The 22,355-nt window shown below is 41.4% G+C and overlaps 1 protein-coding gene across 1 annotated transcript in view; it reads left to right on the forward strand.

The window, feature by feature from the left end:
• Man2a1 (mannosidase alpha class 2A member 1) overlaps positions 1–22,355 on the forward strand; it is a 160,012-nt gene that overhangs the window by 79,023 nt on the left and 58,634 nt on the right. Inside the window, exons 11-12 of the mRNA XM_031368592.1 lie at positions 4,033–4,147; positions 6,014–6,084. Coding sequence (XP_031224452.1) covers positions 4,033–4,147; positions 6,014–6,084 — 186 coding nt within the window. The remainder of the gene's footprint in view (positions 1–4,032; positions 4,148–6,013; positions 6,085–22,355) is intronic.

Raw genomic sequence — 22,355 nt, forward strand, 5'->3', positions numbered from 1 at the left:
ATATATATATATATATATATATATATATATATATTCTATATATTACCATAGCCAACTATTGCCAACTTTTAAGAGCAGTGTGGAAGTGTCGTTGTAGTCCCAGCTTTCAACATCAGTCCCCATCGTCCTCATCTCCAAATGTTAAGTGTTGTCTTAAAGCCAGTCCTGCTGTGTCCTAAGTACAGTGTGACAGTTGAGGTTATCTTTTTTGTCAAATACTTGACATTTAATCATTCATACCTAACCTGGGGAGGCAATTGAGTGCCATTCCACCGTGTAGCAGCCTAGCCCTGTCTTCTTTTATACCCAGCTGTCCATACCCAGCTGCCCTGGGCAGGCAATGGAATGCCATCACCGTGCAGTGGTTTAACCTTGTCTTCTTTCATACCCAGCTGTCCTTGGATGCTTGCTGTGTCTTAGGGGACACTGACAGGAATGCCAGGAGTGCCGTAATAAGTCAGGTGTGTAGGGAGGAAAACTGTCGGAAGTGAGAATGGTGGCTGGTGTTGACAGGAAGGACCTTCCTCAGTGAGGGTCTCTCAGACAGCTGAGGAAGCAGGTAACTCTTAGATTAAAGAGCATTACTAAAGAATTCGACGTTGTGTGTACACGGTGGCCTGGAACGGCTGAGATCTTTTTCTTCAGCGCTGCCTGGTAATGGAGAAGCTGACCTGGCCTGGCTGGGAGCTCTGTCCTTGTTCAGTTTGATAAGCAGGCATGGGGCAACCAGGAAGGTTTTACATTGGGCACAGAGTTTTACCTGCTGTCTCACTATTTGTAGACTCTTGTTTCATCTAGATTTTCTTATGGTTTCATTGTTGTCTTGCGATATAGGACCCAGTGGTAGAGAGTTTGTATACCAGGCATGCGACCTGACAGTTTAATCCTCTGAGCTAAAAATATGCATAAAAGATGCTGTGCTCCGTAATATTTTAAAATTAGCAGACATATACTGTGCACATTTAAAACTTTTATAACCACTCTTGTTGTGAAAAGAGTGTAGAACATATCAAATCAATACTAAATAATTGATTTACAGTTGGCATATCCATTGTGCTAAGCACTGAAGTTTTTAGTTCTAATATTTTAACTAGATTTCAAGAGATGAAAAGGAAACATATTCTTAAAACTTCACTATTGACTTCATTCCTTCAAAGAGTATATTTAAGATCTTATAATCTCTCGTCAGTTTTTCCTCAATGTATTCTGCACAGAGGTGGAACTGTCATTATTGGCGATGCTGTGGCATTTTCTCTCACAGAAAGGAAGGGCAGAGCCTGCTTGTCCTTATTCTTGCCTCTGACTTACTGAGATATTCTAAGAAAGTTTTGGACACACAGGGCGGTGAGGAACCACTCTCCTGCTCTGCCAACTTGCTCTATCCGGCCGCCATAGCAAAGGTACCTGCCATAGGACATTGAATTATTCATCCACATGCTGTCTCATGACCTTTGTAGGAGGCCAGTCACTAAGTACCCAGTGTGGTTTTTGATGCTTTTAGCTTAATACCAGGCCTGTGCAGGACTGCGTGTTAGAGGTGGCAGAAAGACATAGTAATTTTCAAATTGTACTTGACATTTGTAAATTTACTCTGCCAGTACTTCACACTTCAACAGAAAAGTCGTAAACAATTATCAAGTCATTAGCACAGACACTTTTAAGAAGGAAATTTCAAAACACGCGTTGGAGACCGAGACAGAGGCTGCTGGTGCTGGAGCTCGCCCCCACTCTGCTGCCGACTGCCACTCGTTCAGATGTTGGCAGGCTTGTCCCTTTGAACAGTTGTGTGAGTGAGGGGTCGGTGGCTGCCGAGAGCAACTCCAGGCAGCATCAATCCTGCCCTGTTTATTCTCATGTCATATTTTACAGTCTGTAGATCAGCCAGTCAGTGTGTCAACGGCACAGTGCTGGAGGGGAGCCAGGCCCTTCCAGCTTCTTCTCCCTCCTGGGCTGAGTCTGACTACTGCTCTCAACAGTAGCCTAAATGTTTGCCTGTTTCTCTGCCTGCCCGCCCGCCCGCTTGCCTGTCTTGTCTTTCCTGGAACTCAGTCTGTAGATCAGGCTCTTTAACATGGAGAAAGAGAATGCTTCATGGCACATTTGAGAGTTACTTTTACTTATGGCATGAAAAGGAGTGACTTAGGCTGGGACCAGATGATGGACGTTTAGCTTCACTTGTAGATAATGGGGCTGGTGGGGAAGGGGCGGAGTCAGTGACATAAAGGTGTAAGTCTACCAGTTATCCCCATGTTGTAGTTGCAGTAGTGAGAGGAAGCTACATATGGGTGAGTGGGAGAAGCCAAATGGATGGGTGAAGCTTTTGACCGACAGGCAGGGTACCAGCTGTTTAAACGACAGGCATGGCCCCGGTCAGAAAAGCTGAGGTTCCGGAGTGCTCGCTCTCTGGACAGTGCTCTGAATTATTGTGATGAGTTCATGTTAGGATGCCGGAGGCATTGTTAGTCTCACATTGAGAAGAGGTCTAAACATTTAAAATTGTGTTCTGCCCCATCTTTCCTGAACTCACTCACTGTGCTTCGTTTGAACAGTACAGCTTTATATATTCTGGGGAGCTGTTTGGGGAATGCTTGACTCTGGTTCCCGCCTCATCTCATTAGGACACTGCTTGTGCTTGGGATAGATGCCCACGCCGGTCAGGGCATTTCCCTCCCGTTAATTGGGACTGTTTAATATGCTGTGATCCGTGTATGGCTTAAGCTGTTGTAGAACGTGACTCCTCTTCTACAGGTTCAGCTGCCTGATAAAGGTAACTATGTGGATAATAGTAACGGGCTTGGGTTGAAGGAATGCTTTCCTTAACCACCTTCAGTTGTCTGGTCTTTAGTCTGTCGAGAACACTTATTATTGCGGATAAATGTGTCTTTGCTGAGAAATTTATCTGGATAATGGTATGAACAAAAGCCCATAAGATTTTGCTGTTAATGTTGTAGATTTACTATGTGAGTCTATTTAATTAATAATATTGATCCTGTACACTTAAGGTCTTAAATTCTACAAGAAGAAGTTGCCATTGTTGTTGTTGTTGTTTCTAGTCTGTTGAGGGATTGTTTGTTCTGAGGCAGTCTCACTCTCTCGGTCAGGCGTGAACTCAGTATTATTTCCTGGCTGGTATCAAATGTGTGGTGCTCTGACCGATTCAGCCACCTGCGTGCCGAGACTATACGCAGCTCCAGCTTCTTTTATACATTATTTTATTTTATTTTATTGCTGCTGTTGTTACATGCCAGCAAAAATCTTTCAGCATATAGATACCAGGTTGCTTCCTGTATTAGAGAAAATGATGGTTGGCAGTAGAAGCGTAGCAGGTCATTCTGATCAATAACTGATATGGTTGACAAAATTTATTTTCAGATTTCTATACAAGTGTTTGTTTAAGGATGCTTGGTCCATAAAGCCTTATACAAGCATGGGTATGGAAAATTATAGAGAATTTACACCAAGTCTTTTCCTACTGGGGGTTGCTCCAGAGCTGGGAATTTGTAGATTCTTAGCTCTGCTTTTGTCACTCAGGCAGAAAATAAAATGAGTAGTTATTAATGCCAGTGCTCAGGAGATGCCACAAGGACGAAGCTGTCCCATCACCTCCACCTGTGAAAACGTTTCTTTGTAATTGTCTCAAACAAGAGCATGACATGACAACAACCGGACAGCACTGCTAATTCTTAGAGACACACAGGTTGGGTATTCTTGCTAACATAAGTTAATAGCACATTTTCTTTTGCTGTTCTAGTAACACTCAATTTTTTTCCTAGGGTGAAGACATGAATCATTGCTTTGTAGTTTTTGGAGCAGTCACTGTAGAATTTCTTAGTTGGTGTGATGTTTGTAAGAATTGTAAGCAGTTTTAGTAGGTTAGTCCAGGGGAAAACAAAGAGTTATTTCGTTGTAGAATCTTTATGTATTTAGTCTTGAGAACACAAGATGGAAATGTTGGTGGCTTGCCCATTGTCTTATAAATACAATTATATGCAGATCTATGAGTTATCAAACTAATAAATTTTTTCTTTACAGACTCTTTCAGTCATTAAATTCTTTGGACAAGATAATTAGAGATTCTGCATTTCTTCTCATTTTAAAGGACAAAACGCTGTACCAGTCAGATCCTTCCAAAGCCTTCTTAAAGATGGTTAGTTGATCCCTTCTGCAGTTGTAAAAACCATGTGATTCTTTTTCTTCTTGGATTAAAAAAGAGATGAGAAGCTCCATTAAGAGAATATTAAAGTATAAGAATTGTTGTCTCTATTTAAGACTTTTTTTTAAATCACTTTATATAAGTTGCCTGCTTATTCAAACATCTCTTTTCTGTAAGTGTGTTTGTAATTCATTCTGCCTAAATCTCAGTGAAAATGACCAGTGAATTTATTTCAAAGCAGGTAAAATTGATGGGCTTCGGAACATTTCATTGTAAAGCTTATGAGTGCTGTGGTCAGTTACCCTGCTTGGCTTTAATTAGAAAGCTCTTGATATTTGAATTTCGTTAAGCCCCTAATCTGCTTTTGCTAAAACTGATTTTAGTGGTCCTTTCTGTGGCGCGATAGGTCCATTGTGCTCGGTGGGCTGCGCTGAGAACTGGACGGTGACCGAGCAGAGATTAAGGATTTTAGGACAGTGGTTTTCAACCTTCCCAATGCTGGGACTTTTAATACAGTTCCTTACATTGTGTTGACCCAGCGATAACATTAATTTTCATTGCTACTACAGAAGTATAATATTTGCTATTGTTATGAATCATAATGTAAACATCTGCATTTTCCAATGATCTTAGGAAACTTCTATAAAAGGGGCTGACCTAAATGGGTCGTGACCCACAAGTTGAGAAGCACAGAATTAGAAGATTAGCCTTGGCCAGAGCCTGACCATGGGGGCCTTGACAGCGTGTTTCTAGTTCATTTTCAGTTCTCGGTAACATAGCAGGTGACGCCTGCCTTGGCATGTGCTGTTGTGAGCAGAAGCGCTAATACAGCCGGAAGTGCACGGAAAGGGACATGCTGCTGCCCATGCTGGAGGAGCCATCTAGAAGGAGGCTGCTTAGCACCCTCTGCTCGGCCTCCTTGGATATCTAAAATTGTAACTTAGTTACCATTAGTATCTTTCATGAATGTTGACATTTGGAATTTTATATGCAATTCGAAATTACATATTTGGAATTAGAGGCGCAGCTTCACTATTTTCTTAGATGGATGCTTGTAATCAAGTCATAATTACAAATTTTCATTTTAAAGTAAAAAAGCACGAGAAGGGGATGCACATTTCCTAAGGATGTGAGATACAGGACACAGAGATTTCTGGAGGATGTTCTCTAGCACGCAGATTTATTTGGTTACAAAATGGAGCAACTCATTGTGCTACGCATTGTGGACGCTAGCCAATAATACACAACATACCTGAACCTGATGTTCTCTTTCTGTTTGTCTCTCTCTGTCTCACACAAACACACACTCATACACATACACACTCACACACATACACATACACACTTACACAAACACATACACTCATACATACACACATACACTCACACAAACACACACTTCCACACACTCGTATACACATACACTCACACACACGCTCACATGCACACACGCGCACACACTCACACACACTCACACATGCACACACACTCACACACATGCTCACATGCACACACGCGCACACACTCACACACACTCACACACGCACACACGCTCACATGCACACACGCGCACACATGCACACACACACACACACACGCTCACATGCACACACGCGCACACACTCACACACACTCACACATGCACACACACTCACACACATGCTCACATGCACACATGCGCATACACACACACGGATTATTTGCTTTGAGTCTTTGCATGCTCCATGTACTTTGAAAGAGAATTTTTGTTCTCTGGTGTGCTCTGTTCAAAAATTTTTGCAAGGTAGCATTGGCCAATTAATTTTGATGATTAGTTTTAAAAAGTAAAATTTAAAAACACTGTGCTTTTTCTTTTAACAGGTTACGAAGCAAAGTTCACAAGATTCTCTGCCCCAAAAAAATATAATACAACTGAGTGCACAGGAGCCGAGGTAAGTGTGCGGTCGCTTACCTTTCCCGGCCATTTTGTCTTTGTGCTTCTGACCTTTACTCAGCATGTACTTTTAGGGAGTTTTTCATTAAATCAAATATTAATCAATTAAATTTTTTCTGAAGAAATAGGCTTTCTTCCATTGCTGTCATATTCTGTGCTCAGAGCTCAGTTGGCACAGTGATTTCTGCGTTTATGGCTGTAATGTTTTTATAAATGGAAGTGATAGCAAGTGTGTAGTTGTGATTCAAGAATTTCCTTGTCTTTCTGATACTGTTGTCAGATGTCTGTAGTAACATTTCATGAAGTTTCTTGATTTTCCTTAATCCCAGATGAGAATTATTTTAAAGAAGGTATTTAATTACTGGCAAACCACACTTCCTTCTCTTATACTTTCATAGGATGCCGTGTTGCCAATCAGGCCACAGCTCTGTTGGTGGACACGGCAGCTAACAGTCAGGTTGTTTATTAAACCAAAGCCTGGATTGCAGGTGGCTGCCTCCACCTTCTAAAGAAGCATAGCTGTTTGCATTGGCACTCTCCCAGGCTTCTGTGTTTAGGGAATGAGTGTACATAGTTACTGCCCATGAACCTAGGCAAGCGGCGTCTCTTTATAACATAACTTAATTTTAATTTTTATTGAAAAATGTATTGTTAACTCTTACACATTGAAGGGTAAAAACAATTTTAATAGCAATTTATGACTTTTAACTGAGTATGGTTTATTAAAATTATGAAAAATAAATGCAGTACCATTGAAGACAGTTCGTGGTGCTAGTGATGTTGAGGCTGCTATGAAGTGCTCACCACCTCATGGTGTCCAACTCTTCATAAGCAGAGCCTTGCCCAGCTCATACCTTAGAACAAGAAATGGGGGTTCCTTAGTTACATGGATGCTTAGAAACTCTGCTGAGGTCATTATACATTATACTGGATAATGGCATCAGAAGAAACATCAATTATGAAATGTTTTCTTTGTTTTAAAAGAAATAATGCTTGAGTGCATCTGAAGCTAGATGCCTGCTTCTTAATTATCATGTAATAGTAAGCTCTTTGCCTTCGGGGATAATGCTAGAAACCCTTTTCGTATTTTCTGTCCTGACCGGGGAGGGGCTTTGGGTTTGTTGGCTCTAAGGATCCCAAGTACTTGCACAGGTGACTGTGGCAGGTCCTTGCTGCCCTCTCTGGTTGCATGCTGTGGTGGGTGAAGGCAGTCTAGTGTCTCCGGGCATCAGAGGGAGAAACAGATGCACAGTGGTCCCAGGGAATTTTGAAGGCTCTGGTAAAAGATGGCCGTACCAGCTCCTATTTAGCCCATGATTCACCCATGGTCTCTCCTCATTGCTCTCCTGCCACAGGTTGCTGTCATTGTATCTTTAACTCCATTGTTAGCTTCTGTTTCTGTCTCTGTCTCTGTCTCCTGTGTGAGAACCTAGTGACCACACCTACTTTTTTGTTGTTTTAAAATTTGGTTTTTACTTGGTATCTACAAATTACCTTAGTTGTTAATTGACTAGCAAAATTGCCAAAGAACTAAAAGAACATCAGTGACCTTTAGAGTAGAGTTAATCGGTGTTCTGAGTCTCTTAAGTGTAAAGTGTTAGAATTGAGGTACCGAGAGTTTTTCATATTCTTTGTAAGTCTAGAATGTTCTTGAACTTAGCAAATTTTTAATGTAAATAAACCAAACATTATAGTGTGGAAGATGACATCCAGAGGGTGAATACACACATGCACGTGCGCGCACACACACACACACATATTCATTTGGTACAGGTAAACTGTTACATGTAGTATTAATATTATGTGGGCAATTGGGAAATAGATTCTAAAAAGAGTCCTTAGAGAGTTGGTAATGCAAAAGCAGTAGGAAGAGTTCTCATATAAACTTAAATAATGTGTGCAAATGAATTTGATCATGATGTTGATGTTGTTAATTGTGAGTGTGACCTAACATAATTTACGTCAGTGACATCAGTAATTTGCTCTGCATGGTTGATTCCTGAGACTTTGGAAGTTGGAATCCACAGAGTTTGTATAGACAGCAAATACATAAGAATTACAATTTAGGCACCTTGAATAAATTGTCCCAAGGAATGCTTGAGTTCAGGAAGATACTTTTTTTTCCTGTTTCTCCTATACTTTATTTTCTAAGACACTGACTGTAAAGACCCCTAATAGAAGGTGTAGTGTCGCCAAGGACATTAGTGCAGGGTGTTCGGGTAAGTCAGGTGACCTAAAAACTGAATTTCATCTATTCAGGAAAAACAAGAATTAACCTCCTCATCATTTGGGCCAGAAGGCCATGCACTGCCACCGTTTATAAAGGTAGCTTTCTATAAGGTGGATTTTCTGAAATATCCCTAAGAATCAAAGTCATGTAATAACAACTTCATGAACCCAAAAATGGAAATTTTCAAGTAAATGATTTGTTTTTACTTCATTTATGATGTTGCAACAGAAAACTAGACTGGCTGAGTTTTAATGACCATAAATCTAAATGGTTCATGCTCGGGAGGTTGGAAAGTCCAGGGTGGATTTCCTGCATCTTAGGCTGGCCTTGTGCTGAGTCATCCTGTCCTGCGGAGTCAGTTATCCCATCTTGCTGAGTCAGTCATCCCATGGTAGATTAGCAAGTGGTTGCAGTGGCAATGCATCATTTTATCAGAAACTGCTTTCCAATCGTGAACTCTTAACTCTGATACTAGGCAGTCCATTTGTGACCGCAAAGCCCTGATTGCCCAAGCAGACCTTCAGTATCTCAGCATTCAACACTCTTTACTCACTTAATATAAGAACATTCAAACCATGGCAAATGATTTTAGCTTGAGATAAATTTATTTAAACTACCATTACAGAAAGTGGTTTTAATTTTTAGTAAGGCATTGATTGGCAAATAATCCTCTTATCCCATTTTTTCTTTTCTCTCATCCCTCTCCTTTTCACTTTTTTACTGTTTTTTCCTGGGGGGGGGGCAGCGGAGAGAACATGCAAGTGCACCATCCATGTTGTCCTTGTCCTTTGCTGGTTGGATGACCCCTCCTCAGCACCTCACATTCTTATTTAATATCCTTTTGTTTTCTACACACAAGTGCTTTTCTTTATTCTGTGTTTTGACCCCAGACTTCATTTTGACCACACCTTTGTTCATTTCTAGTACTTTGTGAGTGTAGTCTTCTAACTCTTACTCCTTCTCCCTGACGTCTGGCTCCTTCCATCACTGTGGTCCTTAGCTGCTCTCTCTCCTTCAGCTCTCTGGTCCTCAGCCGCCTTTTATGTTCTCTTGAGTGACTGTAGTCTTCTAGCTCTTTTGTCTTCAGTCTCTTATAGTCATAATTTATTACCTCCAGGTACTGGTGGGATCTACTCAAAAAATAGTCCTCTCAAAACATTCCTCATAACATCCTCCAGGAAATTTATTACCTATTGTAGGAAGTATGACAAATAGTCATGATTTAGCAATGTTTCCTTAAGAACATCTCAATTGTGTCATGTGGAATACAACTTATTATAACTCTGAGGGTTCTGGAGAAGTGATGGCCAGTTTCTACTTAGGGCAGAAATTGGGACCAAGCTTGGCAGACCCGAATGTCTTGGCAGACTCGCTCACATGGCTGGAAATCGCAGCTGCCTGTGGCTGAAGGTTTAGTTGGGGCAGTCATTTGCCAGCATGTATACATATCCTCTCCAGAGTGGCTAGTTCCAGGAGGGAGAGCCTGAAGGAGTCTGAAGCCTACACACACAGCACAAGTAAGATTAGATTAAAGGTTTACAAAGTGCCATCGAGCTTATGTCGTGGTGGCCAACTAAGGCTCCACTGGAGAAGACTGGCTTCCTTTGTAAGTGGCATCAGTTGCAGAGAGCTCCTTGGTTAGGGGTGGAGGTCAACGTCTCTACCTTTCATGCTGGAACCTATTTGGCTTGAACCTGTTGTAAGGTGTGTGCACTCTACCAGTTTGTAAGTTCATGTATCCGTTGGCCCTGTTGTGGGTGGAAGGCCTCTTTCCTTGATGTCTTCCAGCCCCTCTGCATCTTAGAATCATTATGCCTCCTCTTCCCACGTAGATCCCTGAGCCCTGGGAGAAGAGGTTTGATGAAGACATCCCATTCAGGACTGAGAGCTTAAAAGCCTTTCACTTTCGACACTTTGTTCATGTGTCGGTGAGGATGTGGAGTTAGAGAAAACACTCATTTGATGTTGTTGGGAATGCAGTCGTTTGCACACTCAGAAATCCCATTAAAACCTCTGAAGTGGAAGTGATAAAATATACAACAGGGATTTATTGGGTAAAAATAAAATAAAAATATATATATATAGCAAAAGTTAAAAGCAATCAGATAAAATTTAAAAATTAAATTAAAAAAAAAAAAAGGAAGAGCCTTAGCATGAAACTTTGAGACACAGAACCTGCAAAATTGGTGCCATTGAGTTACCTTTCTGTTGGCCATTGCCGCTGGCATGGCCTTCCATAGAGTAGTTTCTTTCTTTTCTGTGTTCAGTAAGTTGTATAGGCATTATTTTCGGCAAGGGGCCTTGTTATCAAGTTTGTGCAGAATAACCTGTAGTGTTGGCAATAGCCTGGTTGTTTGGGGATTTCCCATGAGACCTGTATTAGTCAGGGTTCTCTAGAGTCACAGAACTTATGGTAGTCTCTATGTAGTAAAGGAATTTATTGATGATTTACAGTCTGTAGTCCAACAGTGGTCAGGAGCAGCTGTGAATGGAAGTCCCAGGATCCAGCAGTTGCTCAGTCCCACAAGGCAAGCAGGCCAAGCAGAGCAAGCCTTCCTTCTTCCAGTGTCCTTATACAGGTCTCCAGCAAAAGGTGTGGCCCAGATTAAAGGTGTGTGCCACCACACCTTTAATCCCAGATGACCTTGAATTTGTAGATCTTCCTATCTTAATCTGGGATTCATAGCCACTATGCCTCAAGATCTCCATGCCAAGATTCAGGTCAGAAACTTGTATCTCTCAGCCTCCAGATTAGGGCCACAGGTGAGCCTTCTAATTCTAAATTGTAGGTCATTTCAGATACAGTCAAGTTGACAACCAGGAATAGCCACTACAAGACCCTTTTGGACAACCAGTCAATTAGATGTACCCTAATGCTGTTATGGAAGCCTGATTGGGTGACAAGAGATGGCTAGTTGTGGCTTTGTTTTACACATTATTTTGTGATTTCATTTAGAATGCCTTCATAGCTATATCTCATATATATATTTCAGGAAGCTTCTATTGTGTTAGGTTTCTGTACTATTCTTCATATAGCTCTTAATTTTAGTTGTCTCTCTTTGATTTCCTTCCTCATCCTCCTCTTCCCTTGCCATCTTCACTTATCCTCCCATCCACCCATAACCATCTGTTTTATTTCTCTTTTCTAGGGAGATCTGTCTCTCCCTTCACCCCATCCTCTATTCATAACCTCTGTGGTTTTATGGATTGTGGCTCGGTTATCATTGATTTAAGAGCTAACATCCACATATAAACAGATCTATGTATTATATTTGTCTTGATGGGTTTGGGTTATCTCACTCAGCATGGTTATTTTTTCTAGTTCCATCCATTTACCTGAAAATTTCTTTTCATTTTCTTAACAGCTGAGTAATACTCCATTCTATAAATGTGCCATATTTTCTATTTCCTTTCCTGTGTTTAGGAATATCTAGGTTGTTTTCAATTCCTCTCTGTTGTGGATAGAGCAGCAGTGAACATGGCTGAACTAGTGTCTCTGTGGTAGGATGAAGCATCCTTTCGGTACATGTCCAAGAGTAGTCTAGCTGTATCTTGAGGTAGATTGATTCCTGGTTTCTGGAGGAAGCTCCTTACTGATTTCCGTAGTGCTTGGACAAGTCTGCATTCCCATCGACGTCAGAGGAATGTTTTCTGTAACTCCACATCCTCGCCAGCATGAGCTGTCACTTGTGTTTTTGACCTTGACCATTCTGACAGGTGTAAGATGAAATCTCAGAGTCATTTTGATTTGCATTTCCCTAGTGGCTAAGGATCGTGACCATTTCTCTAAGAGTTTCTCAGCCATTCAACTTTCCTCTTTTGAAAATTCTGTCAGTGTTCATGAAAACAAAAAGGATCTTGGGAGCACTGGCAGCAACCCCATCCCCACAGTTTATGCTGCACAGACTGGTAGAACTGGACAGAAAACCTGCCCACCCAGCAGCTGGACGTGAATACAGGTGGGAGTCGCTGCATGCAAGTATGAGATTAAAGCCCTTCCTGTTTCTGAACTTTGACCCCAATGGCTTTGAAGACTTGCTGCCTTGTTCTTAGAGGAATAGACAGTGTTTTTCTACAGGAAGGTGCTGCTTTCTTGAGGCAGTTAGGAAGTCGATGCACCCCTCTCTTCCCTACCCAAAGCCTTTATTGACAGTCCCTACTTCATGGCAATTTCCAGTCCTTGTCTGGGTCCGAGGTACTTGGAAGTCCAGTGTATTTCTTTCCATCAAGCTTTGAGTTGTATGATTGTCATGAATCAGCCACTTATTTCCAAACCGCATTTCATTGTTATTTTTCTTTTATGATTTGATTAATTTTTATGAAACTAATAAATTATAGAAAAGAGCTTCTTTTATATTAAGTTGTCTGTTTTGGAAAGAGTCCATGAAACAGACAGTCGGCCAAATGGCTGTATAAGATATGGAAAGAATCCTAAAAAGATAGACACAATCTGTCATCAGATTGCTCAATATCTAAGTTCTTAGTGCACTATAGGAAACCCAAGCTTAATACCAGAGATGATTTATGTGTATTTGGCTATGTAGAAAGTAATGCATAAAACTTTAATTAGTAGTCTCATTATTGAAGCAAAGGCTTTGCTCTAACATCAGTAGATTAGAATATGATGCACATTTATGTGTTTTATGCTAACGTAAAATGCTGAGAATAATTATCTAAGGATTCTCTGCCTCCACTTACAGGTTGACTTTATCCTTTGATTTGACAGATCTGGTGCCAGCCTTGCTCACATTGATCACAATGCTTTCACTGAATGTATTTTGTAATGAATTGGAAAACTGAATCTGCGAGACATAAACGAGTTAGAAACACGTTGAGACTGATGGTAGATCAATGATCGAGGGAAGTGTTTGCTCTAGGAAATTGCTGTTGTTGGCAGCATAGGCCAGATGTGATGCTTGGTGCTGAAGAGAAAAGCTTTCCATTTGTTCAGAGCCCCTGCTCTGAGGTGGAAGACTGAATACCAATCAGGGACAGCCATCTTGGATGCTAGCCTTCTGGCAACTTGCTGTCGTGCTGGATCTGCCTGTGAGCTTGCTGGTACTCCCTTCTGTCTTCTCTATATTTTTCATGGGACTAACTAAATGATTTAGTCCTCCCTCTCTCCTTTCCTTCCTTTCTTCCTTCCTTCCATTTCCTGCTACATTTCCCTTGCTAAAATATTAGCTTCATGGGACAGAAAGTAATTTGCTCTGGCAGTAAATTCCCTGGCATATGCCTGACACATTGTAGGTTGTGCACAAATACTTGTCAGATTAACTCTGTCTAGAAGAAGGACTTCAACTAATATTAAAAAAAGAAAAGACTAAGGGAGCCTGAGCAGGTACAGATTCTGGGTGGGTGGACACACAACATATTTATCTATGACAAGACATGTCCATCTAGGTACAGGAAGCATTTAGAGTATTAGACAAACAATAGTGAAAAGAAATCTTTCCATTCCATATTAGAATTAAAACATTAAGTACACACAACAAAGAGTGTATTGAAGGTTTCAAGACATCAACTTCTTCAACAGAAACTTTAAAAAAACAAAAAGGACTTGGAATGATGTATTTCCAGTTCTGAATGAGCAGTAACTCTCAACCCAAGCTACTATACCCAGCAAAACTATCCATCATGATGTAAGGAGAAAGAGAAATTCCACAGTAAGAACAGACTGAAGGAATTCATGATTATTAAGTCATTTCTGCAAAGATACTTAAATTCTTCATACTGAAGAAAAAGGTAATCACTTTCATGAGGCTACAGGGAAGATGAAACCATGCTAGAAGGCTAACTAAGCAAACAAGGAATAAGAAAACACCAAACCCAAATCAATAAACAGTAATCAATACACACTTTCCAATGACTCTGAATGTTAATGGTTTTAGTTTTCCATTGAAAGTCACAGATCAGTAGATTGAATTTAAATAAACAAACAAATAAAAAACCAGGATCCATAAATTTGTTCCCTCCAAGAGATACTTTATAGCATAAAGGTCAGATCCAGCTTTGAAACAGAAGGACATCAAACAAACACACTTATACAACATCGTACAGAATTGTTGACAAAGAGAGGACTTTCCATTGGACAAATTGATCTGCAAAACTCAGCTTTAACTTAATATAGTCATTTTAATTGTACTAAAAAGTCAAACATCCAAAATCTCATCAACTTGCCATGGGTCAAAGAGGTTAGTGTATGAGTTGTTTTACCAAACTGTTGGAGGTAAAAATAGAGAGCATACTTGAAGAGGCGGACATAGACAAGGGCTTCCTCAGCAGGCCTTCAGTTGCTCAGGAAAGAATGCTAACAGCTGAGAAATTGGGACCTCATGAAATTTAAGTTTCTGTAGAATCTAAAGAATGGGAAAAAGTCTTTGGTAGCTATACACCTGATAGAGGACTAGCATCTACACAGAGAATTCAAACAAACCAACTAGGCAAGCAGCCATACAAGCCTAATGAAATGAACAGAGTCCCCAAAAGATGAGAGAGAAATGACTGGTAATCTTATGAAAGAAAGAAATCCAGTCTCACCAGGAGAGAAAGGCTGCTTAATACAATAAGATTTGATTCTCTAGTCAGAATGGCAATGACCTTAACAAGATAGATAAGAAATGAAGACCAGAACGTGGACAAATGGGAACCCTTAAACACTGTTGCTGGGAAGGTAAATTATTTTAGCCATTGTAGAAAGAAGTATGGCAGTTCCTCTTAATAACTAAAACCCATATGATCTGTATGACCCAGCTATACCACTCCTGAGTGTTGGCCTACAGGACTCAGAGTCAACAGACCACCAGCAGACTAGTAAATCAGTGTTTACTGCAGCACCTTATACAATAGCTAAATTTTAGAAAAAACAAAACAAAACAAAAACCAGGTGTCCATCAGCACAGGATTAGATAAAATGTGGTGTATATATGCACAATGAATTTTTTTCAGCCGTAAAGAATGATATTGTGTTATGTCCTAGATTAGAGATAATCATGCTAAGAAAATTAAGTCAGACTCGAAAAGACAAATGTGCTTTCATTTATGGTTCCTTGTATTATATAGATATGTGAAGTATATGGCATTTCACATGAAAGTAGACAGAAATAAGTTAAACAAAGGGGACCAACAGGGAAGTAGAGGAAGGGGAGGGTATGGAGGTATGAGGAGGGATATACTTGATCTCCATTGTGGACTGTTATGAATAGGTCCTTAGTAAACACACTTCAGAATACAGTGATTGTGTGTGTGTGTGTGTGTGTGTGTGTGTGTGTGTGTGTGGTGTGTGTGTGTGTAAAATGAAGAGCTTTTTCCTTCAAAAAAGATGTTTGTATTAAGAAATAATTCTCTTTAAATACTTTTGTAACTGCACTCAATCAGATGTGAAGGGTTATACTGATGGAGCACAGAAGCAGCTTCAATGCTGTGTGGTAAAGTGTGATATAAAGAATGGACTGCCTCTCTCCCCCCCCTTCTCTTTCCTATGCTCTCTTCTGTCTTCTCCCTCCCTCTCCTTCTCTATGACGCAGATTAAACCCAGGTCCTCATGCATATCAGACAACCATTGTCATTAAGCTCTGTCAGCAGCCCCTCAAAATTACAGTTCTTACTTGAAGGCAATAAAAGATACTTTGACATATCACAACATGAAACATGCCCTTCCGCTTTTAACAATGAATTTTAGTATAGTTTTTGATTGTCAACTCAGTTAATGGCTGTTGGAGAAAGGAGAGTCAGTTTCCTTGGTGTTACGGCTGGTCCCTGCTACGTTGACCATGCTGTAGTCATGGCCCCATACTTAGGATTACATGGGTAGCATTAAATGGTCTCAGTGGGTTATATGTAAAACAGAAGAGGACATGAAATTGGGAGAGTGGTGTGTGTGTGTGTGTGTGTGTGTGTGTGTATGTGAACATGTGTGCACCTGTATCTGGGAAGAGTCAGGGGGAAGAGGAGGGGATACATAGTTGAAAAATACTGTGTGTATATGTGCACTTCTCAAAGAATAAAATGTATATGTATAAATTACACAATTAAGTAAATTGAAAGGGCATTGGAAATAATACTGAGAATTGAAAAAGAATTAGTGTACCTTTATTTTGACACCAAACTGGGCGTAGATGTCTCTGTACACTTTTCATAGAACTTTTAAAGAATTGAGCAAGCTTACTTACTGTGCCGTAGGTCTGCCGGTGCGTCAGGTCATCTTACTGAAGCATGTACCGTTCCTTCAGCAATGGCTTGCCTCAGGAAGCTGCTGGGCTGACGCTGCTGGCAGGGTGATGTGTCCTGCATAATTGCTTTCCTTTATGTCACAGCTCACTGTTCACTTCTTTGCTGGGAAAAGTTTGAGTCTTGCATGCACACACACACACACACACACACACACATACACACACCTGCATATGCTCTCACATGCACAAATAGACATATGCACACAGGTGCACACACAGCAGTTGGGTGACTGGAGTGTGATGCAGCAACTCCTCTCCTCCATTTGATCATGTTTGAGGTTCCATGCTCTCTGAACTTCAGAGTAACCATCTATTACAGTTTTTATGAGTGCTTCCTTTCATTCAGATGTTTATTGATTTCAACCATAAAGGTCTTCAAGGCCCCAACCTTTCAGTTTCAGCTTGTCTACAGATGCACGGTAGCTCTGAGATCTCTACAGGGGTCTCAGTCTTGTCACTAAACTCATCCTCTCTACATTAAATGTCATTACTCCACTGCTGCTATCTGGGTGACCGAAACATACCGTTGAGTGGGCAAGATAAAATGCTATGTATGAACATAGTAGCATGAATCTTCACACTTAACTAGTAATCGTAATTGTACACTAATGCCTGGGTTCCATTGCCCTAAGTATAAACTGTAGAGTGTTTGGCATGGCGTTTGTCTGCACTTACGAGGATTTCTTTCCAATCTAGCATGGCCTCTCTACTGCAGGCTCTTAGTAACTGTTAATTTTCAGAGATGCTATATTGTTCCTGTTGGCTTTCAGACCAGGACAAGTGGCTGAGGTGCCCATTTAATGTATCAAAGTGGACCTGGCCTCCAGGTTCTCCCAGCATCCCTCAGTCCCCTACCTGTTACAGGCTATGACTGGCATATCCAGCCCTTTACCCTGAAGTTTCTAGCCTAGGGGCTGGGCTTCCCCACCTCCAGAGGCTCTTCTGAGTATAATACAGGCATTTGGGACACTGATACTCCCACGGCCCTCTCTGCCTCTCTGCATTTCTTTCATCATCTGTGACACACACACACACACACACACACACACGCACACGCACACGCACACACACACACATCTCCCTGTCTTCGAGGCAGGTTCCCTTACTGGCTCCTATGAGATCAGTGAATTCGCCTAAGAACTGACCCAAAAATCCTGCCTTTTAATTTGTCTCGAATTGGCTTATGTTGTCTGCAGAGAAGCCTTTCAATTACCTCTGGGTCCTTGCCACTCAGAAACAAAACTCGACCACCACCACCACCACCACCACCCCACCCCCCCCCACCACCCCCCCTCTCCCCACTCAGCTCAGATGCATTGGCCACAAGCCTTTTAGGACTCAGCTTAGTTGTCAACGTCATGTGGAAGCTTTGTCCGACATCCCGCATCCATGGCACACCGCAGACATGATGTCCCTCCGAGAGGACTTCGTGTAAGCCTTGACAAGTAAGCTGTTTCTGGTTCATTATTGTCACCTGGCACCCAGCAGTCAGAGAGGAAAGCGGTCCTGCAGTGTGTGCCAGAGGCATTTTATCTCTGAATTGCACTGGAGGGAATCAGGTGTGGAGACGAGCTGGCTAGTAGTGGACGGGGTTTACCTCTCAGTGCTGTGTGGTGGCAGGGGAACAAACGACTTGAAAGGTGTAAAGTGTTCATCAGCGAGAATGGATTGATCAAAAGCCAGCATTTGCAGAATGTTACAGAAACTTAAAAATTTTAAATTGCCATAATAGCATTTTATAATAAAAAGAACAATATGAAAGTGGTAAATTCTGAGGTTTTAGCTTAAGATTTGATTATGTTTTTCTTTAAAATTCCTTGGAGAAGAAAAAAATGATGTTGTTTGAGTTAAAGGAACTGTGAACAGTGAACTATGTAAGGTCTACTTCGGAAACTGGGAATCGTTCACTAAGTTAATGACTGAACCTTGGAAGTGGGAATGGTAAAATGTTAGAAGAAGTTACACGTGTTATTTGACTACACCGAGCTTGAGAAGTAAACTGCCCTCCACTTGGAGGGTTTACCCAAAACAGGAAATCCAGAGTCGAGTCCCAGCCTCCATGCCCCCGAGGCTTCTGCCTTCTGACTTCAGTGTGGATCTGTGCCATCCTGATGTCTGTCCTGTGAATCTGTCATTCTGTCCCTATGTCTCCTATGTCTATCAGTCCTATCTGTGTCTGTCTGTATGGTGTGTCTCTGTCTGTAGGTTGTGTGTGTGTGTGTATGTGTGTGTGTGTGTGTGTGTCTATACACAGGCTTCACTGTTGAGCATCACAGAGAGAATTGCATGGGGAAGGAACAGGACACAATACAGAAATGTCTAACAGTTTTACAAGACACTAAGTGACTGACTGTAAATGATCCCAACTAACCCAGACATTGTTTATCAACCGGTATTCATAAATGGCTGCTTTTATGGTAGATTTTAGAAAGTAGCGTTCAGCTTCTATATTTGCTACTTCAGCAAATTACACATACACACACACACGCACACACATACACACTCTGCCTGTGTCAGGGGCATTAGTTTAGGTTGAAAATGTTGATTACATGGGAAATCTAAAGCAAGTAGGATTGATGGTTATATTGTTTTCATCTTTTAAAAATTGTTTTGTTTTATTTGTATCTTTATCCTGTACTTATGGGAATTTTCCCTGCAAGTATGTCTACACACTACCTGTTTATAGTACTTTCTGAGGCCAGAGGAATTGACAGATCCCCTGAGACCAGAGTTACAGATGCTTAGGAGCTGCCATGTGAGTGCTGGGATCAAACCCTGGTCCTGGAAGAGCAGCTCCCACTCTTGACAGTGAGGCATCCCTCCAGTCTCGATGACATTGTCTTCTTCAAAGCAGAGTTAACAAACAGTCTACGAACACAGTAACATCACTTCTAAGTCCTAAGTGACCTCAAGCTATGTTTTTAGTTCTGGCTCTAAGGTCCAGAGGTCCAGCAGAAGTTCCAGTCTCAGAATGTAAGAGACATTTTCCCAGTGATGTTTAAAAAATTAGTCATTTTGGAGTCAGTGTTCTCTTCTTAGATTATGATTTTGGAGCTTGTTGGTTTCCCTTTGTGACCCGATAGACCTTCTAAGTGCAGAGCTTTGTTTTGTACTGTGTTCAGACACTGCAGTGTTGTCCCAGAAAGTTGCTTTTTTCCTATGAAGGTGATTCACCGCGGGCAATTGAGGTCTCATGGATGCTCCCTGGTGTCCTCGGTAGTCCAGGCTCCCTTTACCTTTTTCCTCTGCCACTTTCAATTTACAGCTCTTACTCTTGTGGGTCCCTGGTGGCTCAGGCTTCTCTCTCCATTGCGTGTGTGGTCCATCTAGAACATGATGAAGGCTTTTCATCAATGGTAGCATAACAGTTGCCTACGAACTAGAATGATAGTGACTTACTGGCTAGAATAATGTCATGTCACCCCTCCTGGATAGGGAAACTAGTGGGTGTCCATTTGGAGGTGTGTGTGAGTGTGTGTGTGTGTGTGTGTGTGTGTGTGTGTTGCTAGGGGTGGAAGGATTTGTCCATGCCAGGCAAGTGTCCTACCTACCACTCAATTGTATTCTTACCAACATTTCAAATGGTGTTTTTTTCCCCCCAAATAGAACTGTTGCCAACTTCAAGCAAATTGGGTTTCTATTCCCTGGTAATTGCTGTTGGGTCGGCAGCTGCTGCAGCTACGCAGGCTCACACAGGCTCGTTAACCAGATCAAACAGTAGCTGCCATCTACATTGGCTGTTTTCCCCCCAGCACTATTAACTAGACTCCTCCATTGTATACCATTGTATGTGTTTAGTAAATGAGCTTTTCTGTAAGCTAGAAAAATCTTAAAACTTTGACCCCCAAGACATCAGTTAGGTAGAAAAATAGTATTAAAAACTTATTAATGGAGATGAGAAATTTCATTTTTATTCCAAAACCAAGACATAATTGGATCCTGAAAAATTAAGAATCAGTAAAGATATAAGGGAAAAGCCAGTGCAGTAAGAACAAATCTCTCCTGCTGGGACATGGGGTATTCGAGTATTAAGACAATTGAATGTGTGTAGACAGTTGCCTCAGGAGGAGGACCATGGAGAAGTAGGGATTTTACTCACACACAGTCATTCTTTCAGGGCAGGTCTGCCTGGCATTCTTTGTGTCGCGTGTAGAGGCGTGTTTTCTTGACCCTTAGTTTCTTGAGTGTTACTCCCCCAGAATCTACACAGTGTCTTTTTTGTTGTAGTCTCTGAAATAGGATCTACACTGTGGAGTGCTGGTGAAAGCCAGACTCCATTGCCTTTCCTGAGCCTTCAGAGAGAGTTATACTTACTCGGGAGGGACTTCAGTTGTTGTTGTTGTCAATTTTAGGAACATAGTATGTATCCATGGCATAAACTGCAGATTCTGCTTACATTTCTGAATGTTCAAATCAAATATGATAAGGATGCTGCATTGCACTATGTGCATTCATTGTAGGTTTTCACACCAAATGAGTTATGAACACTTTTCTGATTTTTTTTCTTTCCCCAGAGCCTTTTGGCTTTTATAGATGAGAAGTCAGTATGAGTAGACTAATGGCTTTGGGAAATTCAGACCCTGATGAACACAGTCAACCACATCATAGAAGAGAGACGGCCACAGTGCAGCTTAGCTGGTGTGAGTTGTGCTGAGTTCCGACTGTGTTCCTAGCTGTCCTGTTAGGGCTTTTCTCCCTATCTCAGGGTCGGGGCCTTAGAACCTGCTGAACACCATGTGACTCCAGAGGTATGGCTGCCAAGCTGAGCCAACTCTGCCCCACCCCAGTTTCTAAGCATGAGACATGCCAGCCGTGACCTTCAAGCCTTGCCGGCCCTCAAGCTGGCTTATTATCAGAGCCCATTGTTGACTTTTTATTTTCTTGTTCCACCATTGCACTTCCTGGAATGATGTTTCTTCTCTCATCTGGCAGTTTAATGTTTGTAATGAAATAGGTCACCTCAAACAATGCAGTTGTGAATTAAATACATTTTAACTGTCATTTAAAAGTCTGAGGAAACATTTCTTGGTGGGCCACTGTGTCTGTGACATTGGTTTTAAGAGGTGTACAGCATGCACCGTCTCCTGGGTGCTTCTGGGGGACACTTCTGGGACGGTGCTTTTCACCCCTGTGGCTTGTGTTCTAAGGCTTGCCCCTGAGGTTTTATAATTAGTCAGCCGTGAGTTTGTTCCTTGGAACAAATTATTTAGCTTTTACTTGTGGAAGTAATTAGGTAGATTGCATTAAAATGGTGGCTTCAAGTTTTATTCCTTGAAATGTGGTGGGAAAGCAGTTAAGTGTTCGCCGACCACCTGCCACGTGGCCTGCTTAGTATGTATCCTAATTGTCCTTTATTATATTTTGAATCAAACTTTTTTAACTAGCCATGCAGTTCTAGTTTATTATCAGATTATTGTATAATTAATTAAATTTGTACACAGTACATTTTAGTTATGTGGTTGTTCTGATCAAATTAAATTGGCTGGTAGGGGGTCACAGCATTGTGTACTCTCCCATTAATAATCATCATCAGTGGAGTGCAGAAATAGAGAAAATAGCCGCCTGTGTGTGCGGAACTGTGAAATATTCTGATCCTTCATGATACGTAGTCAGGTAAGCATAACTACCACACACAGTCCAGCTGAGACTGTGGGAAGTTCTGTTTTTAGGATGCTTCGGAGTGTGTGACGCTAAGGAAGGCACAGGCAGAGCTGCTGCGACTGAGCGCGGGGTGTCTGGCCGGTGCTCTAAATGATGAACGCTACTATTTCTGCTCTACTGGACCTTTTTTTCTTCACTAGTTGTGTA

The sequence above is a fragment of the Mastomys coucha genome, unplaced genomic scaffold (genome assembly GCF_008632895.1).
Source record: "Mastomys coucha isolate ucsf_1 unplaced genomic scaffold, UCSF_Mcou_1 pScaffold14, whole genome shotgun sequence".
NCBI lineage: Eukaryota > Metazoa > Chordata > Mammalia > Rodentia > Muridae > Mastomys > Mastomys coucha.